General features: G+C 57.3%; 1 protein-coding gene across 1 annotated transcript; it reads left to right on the top strand.

Moving 5' to 3' along the window:
* Nucleotides 1–1568: 1568 nt before the first annotated feature.
* Nucleotides 1569–3370, top strand: ENH_00038970 (hypothetical protein; the record flags this gene model as incomplete). Its single annotated transcript, XM_013585192.1, has 3 exons — nt 1569–1978; nt 2470–2702; nt 2854–3370. Coding segments are annotated over 3 exons (1160 nt in total), but the record flags the coding sequence as incomplete, so codon positions are not given.
* Nucleotides 3371–4032: the final 662 nt, after the last annotated feature.

Raw genomic sequence — 4032 nt, 5'->3', positions numbered from 1 at the left:
GAAATAATTTGCAAAAAAAAAGAAATAATGCTACTCGGGAAGAGGCGGGCAGCTGGTGGGTCTTGCGGCCACCCGGCGAGCTGCCTGTACACCCCAGCGCTGCTACACTGCTTTTCAACTATTTCTTTCCACAAGAAGGTCAAATAAACAAAAACAAAAAATAGTTTTCAATAAAAGTCCAGAAGAAGAAGTCCGGGCAGCATTGGCAGCAGCGGGCGAGCTGTCGGAGCCTGGAGCTCTGCTGCTGCTGCTGCTGTTGCAGCAACACGCCGCTGCTGCTGCTGCTGCTGCCAGTGGGGCCCTCTGCCGCTCCCTCGCCGCCTCTCTGCCGCTCAGTTCTTTTAAAAACTCTTTTTATTTATTTTATTTCTTTTTAATCTTCAAAAAAACTCCCAGCCGCCGCTGCTGCGCAGCAGCGGCGCCCCCGCAGCCGCTGCAGCGGCCGGACCGCTGGCGCGCCCGCCTTCCGGTGTACGTACACCGCAGCTGCTGCTGCTGCTCTCTCCCTCCCCAGCTGTACGTACACCCCACAGGCCCCCCAGCTGTACGTACACCCCACAGGCCCTCCAGCTGCACGTACACCCCGCCCCCGAGCTGCAGCTCTCGGGTGTACGCGCAGCTCTGGGGTGTACGTACACCTCAGCGGCGAGCCGGCGCGGGCTGCGCGTTTGGGGTGTACGTACACCCCAGCGCTGCTGCTGCTGCTGCTGCTGCTGCAGCAAAGCCGTCGAATTTTGCAGCTTCTCGGCAAATCAATTCTTTGATTTGTTTCTTTAAATAATTTTAAATAAAGTCAATTAAAATGCCACTAAAAGAGCAGCACAAAAGGGCAAAGAAGGAGCTCAAAGTGCAGCCTTCTTCAGGTGTACGTACACCTCAAGAAAGCGCGGAAGTGCGGTAAGGGCTTTTGAATCTGAAGAGTTTCTTTTCTTCTTTTTAATTTCATTTAATGCAACTAAATTATTTAAATTTATTTTATTTCATGCAATTAAACACTAGCCTTTGCCTCCGGCTTTTTTTATTTCCCTCGCCCCTGCCCGCTCTGTTCTGCTGCTGCTGCTGCTGCTGCTGCTCCTGCAGCAGCAGCCATGCAGCTGCAGCAGCAGCCATGCATCTGCAGCAGCAGCCATGCAGCTGCAGCAGCAGCAACGGCGGGGCCAGCAGTAGCACCAGCTGCTGCTGCGTGTGGTTTTGACTTGGAAAGCTGCTGCAGCAGCAGCAGCAGCAGCAGCAGCAGCAGCTGTCAAAGACCTACCTTGCGGTGTCTGTACACCTGAAACCGAATAGACAAAATACGAAGCGCAAGTTCTGCTGCAGTCCGGCAGCATTGCCAAACCCCAACTCAAGCAAACAGCCCTGCAGCAGCAGCAGCAGCAGCTGCTGCTGCTGCTGGCCCCGCCGTTGCTGCTGCTGCTGGTGCTGCTGCAGCAGCAGCTGCTGCTGCAGCTGCTGCAGCTGCACGGCGGCATGCACTAAGGGCGACCAAACACATATTAATACTTAGCGCAAATCCCAACCGTCAATGTAAGCTGTAATCTGTTCTGCTGCAGCAGCTCACGTCTGCCTGCATGCGGCGGAAACCGAAAAATGAACTGAAGGCAACGGGCCGCGCGGAGCGGCAACAGCGACTGCCTCCGCGAGACTCTTTGCTGCAGCAGCAGCAGCTGCTGCTGCAGCAGCAGCAGCAGTTGCTGCAGCAGCAGCTGCTGCAGCAGCAGCAGCAATTTGTTTCCTGGAGCCTGAGCAGCAGGCGCGCGCACCAGGAGCAGCAAAGCCCCCATCCCCCAAGAGACAGTTTCTCTTTTGCTGCAGTGGAAGCAAAAGTGCTGCTGTCCCTTTACCCTCCAGCCTCTCCGCTGCTGCTGCTGCTGCTGCTGCTGCTGCTGCTGCTGCAGCAGCAGCAGCAGCCCCCAAGCTCGAAGATGCACATTTTGGGGCTTTGCGAGTGCGCCTGCATGCAGCGGCGGGGGCCTGGGGTGTACGTACACCCGAGAGCAGCGCATGCGCAGCAGCTGCTGCGCAAAGTCGCAGCTGTGGGGCCCCACAAGAGAGAAAAGAAATGCAAATAATGCCAACTTGGACTTAAAGACTTTAGGAAAGAAGTGGCGAAGAAAAGAGCCCTTTACTGCACAGGAGCGGCGCGGGGTGTACGTACACCCCGCGCCCCACACCGCCTCGGGTGTACGTACACCCCGCGCCCCACACACGCGCTCGGGTGTACGTACACCCCAGCGCCGCCAGGCACTTCGAAGGCGGACTTGAAACGCACTTTGCTGCAGAAGCTCTGGCTAGCTGCTGCAGCAAAGCGGAAAACGCGCTCCCGCTGCTGCTGCTGCTGCTGCTGCCGCCGCCGCTGCTGCTGCTGCTGCTGCTGCTGCTGCTGCAGCTGGGGTGTCTGTACACTGCGCTGCGCTACGCGACGTGCCACATGCCGCACAGCCGCTGCTGCTTCATCTCACTTTTGTTAAGAGCTGCTTCCAGCCGCCGCTTGGTGCCCCCAGCAGCAGCAGCAGCAGCAGCAGCAGCAGCAGAAGGGGGGCCCCCTGCTGCTGCGCTGAAGGAGGCCCCAAACTCTGCAGCACAAGCCGAGTTTATGCGGCTGGGGGGGCCCCCCCCCGGGCTCGCCGGGGGGCCCCCCGACAGGGGCCCCTGGGGGGGCCCCCAGTGGGGGGCCCCCCAGGGGCCCCCAGGGGACTCATCCAGTACCCCCTGCAAACTATACTCCGGGCCATTTGGCCCGAAGACACAAGTGTAGACTTCCCTGAATTTAGGGTTTAGAGCTGCTGAAGAAGTGGGGGCGAAGGGCCACATTGCTGCGCTGCTAGGGTTTAGGGTTTAGGGTTTAGGGTTTAGGGTTTGGCGCTGGGGGCTCCGGACGCGCAGACACGCGGGGGCGCGCACCGACGCCGCAGACCCTGCTGCAGCGCAGCAAGCAGCAGCAGCAGCAGCAGCAGCAGCAGCAGCAGCAGCAGCTGCGGCTGGGAGAGCTGCGAGTCGGGGAGGACTGGAGGCCCGGGGGAAGACAAGAGAGGCCTCTTGCTGCAGCAGCAACAGCAGCAGCAGCAGCAGCAGCAGCAGCGGGGAAGAGGGAAGGCAGCAAAAAGGAGTCTCGGCGAAGAGGCGGGGGCTGGCGGGAGTGGAGGCTGGGGTGTACGTACACCCCAGCGGCAGAGCCGGCTCTGCTGCAGCGCCAAGTTTGGCGAAAAGTCGGAAGTTTGGAAAAGGAAAAAAGAAAGAAAAAAGGGAAAAGAAAAGGAAAAGAAAAGAAAAAGACGGCGAGTGGAGCTGCTGCTGCTGCTGCTGCTGCTGCAGCTGCAGCGGGAGGAGAGCCGCGAGTTTTGCTGCTGCTGCAGACAGAAAAGGACAACAAGTGCGACTTTTCGACAAGTTTCCACTTTATTTTCCACAAACAACTGCCAATTGCCCCGCGAAAAGTTCTAATTTGCTGCTGCTGCTGCTGCTGCTGCTGCAGCGCGCTGCGACTCGCGAGGTGTATGTACACCTCAGCACCAACACCTGGCGGTCCACCCGCCGCCTCCCGGCCCTTCATTTTCCTCTTTTTCTTTGAAATAAACCTTTTTCGGACTATTAAACATCTTTAAAACACTTTTTTCCATTTATTTTTCTTTTTAGATCTATTTTAAGCTCCAATTCGCGCAAATCCGACCTCCCCGAGACCACGCAGCCCGCTGCTGCATGCGCTGCCTCCCGTCCGCCTTCTTTTCGCCTTTTTGCAACTCCTTTTGCTCCTTTAAAGTCTTTAATCCCTTTTATTTGCAATTCTTTTTATTCCTTCAAAGTTTTTAATTCTTTTTAGTTCTTTTTTGCGGCTTTTCCCCCTCCATTTCGCGCTTTTCTGGGGTGTCTGTACACCTGCAAACATTCAAAAAGTCTTTTTCTCTGTCTTCCACTTTTCTTCTTCGCTGCCGCCGCCCAGCCAGCCCTCCTTCTCTCCGCGCCCTTCTAGGACCAAGGGTTTAGGGTTTAGGGTTTAGGGTTTGCCGTGGGGAGTTGAGGGCCCGGTCGGGGGGT

Source organism: Eimeria necatrix, genomic scaffold (assembly GCF_000499385.1).
Source record: "Eimeria necatrix Houghton genomic scaffold, Enh_scaff286, whole genome shotgun sequence".
NCBI classification, from domain to species: Eukaryota; Apicomplexa; class Conoidasida; order Eucoccidiorida; family Eimeriidae; genus Eimeria; species Eimeria necatrix.
Note: the sequence above shows the minus strand (reverse complement) of the source record. Positions and strands in the feature narration are given on the sequence as shown.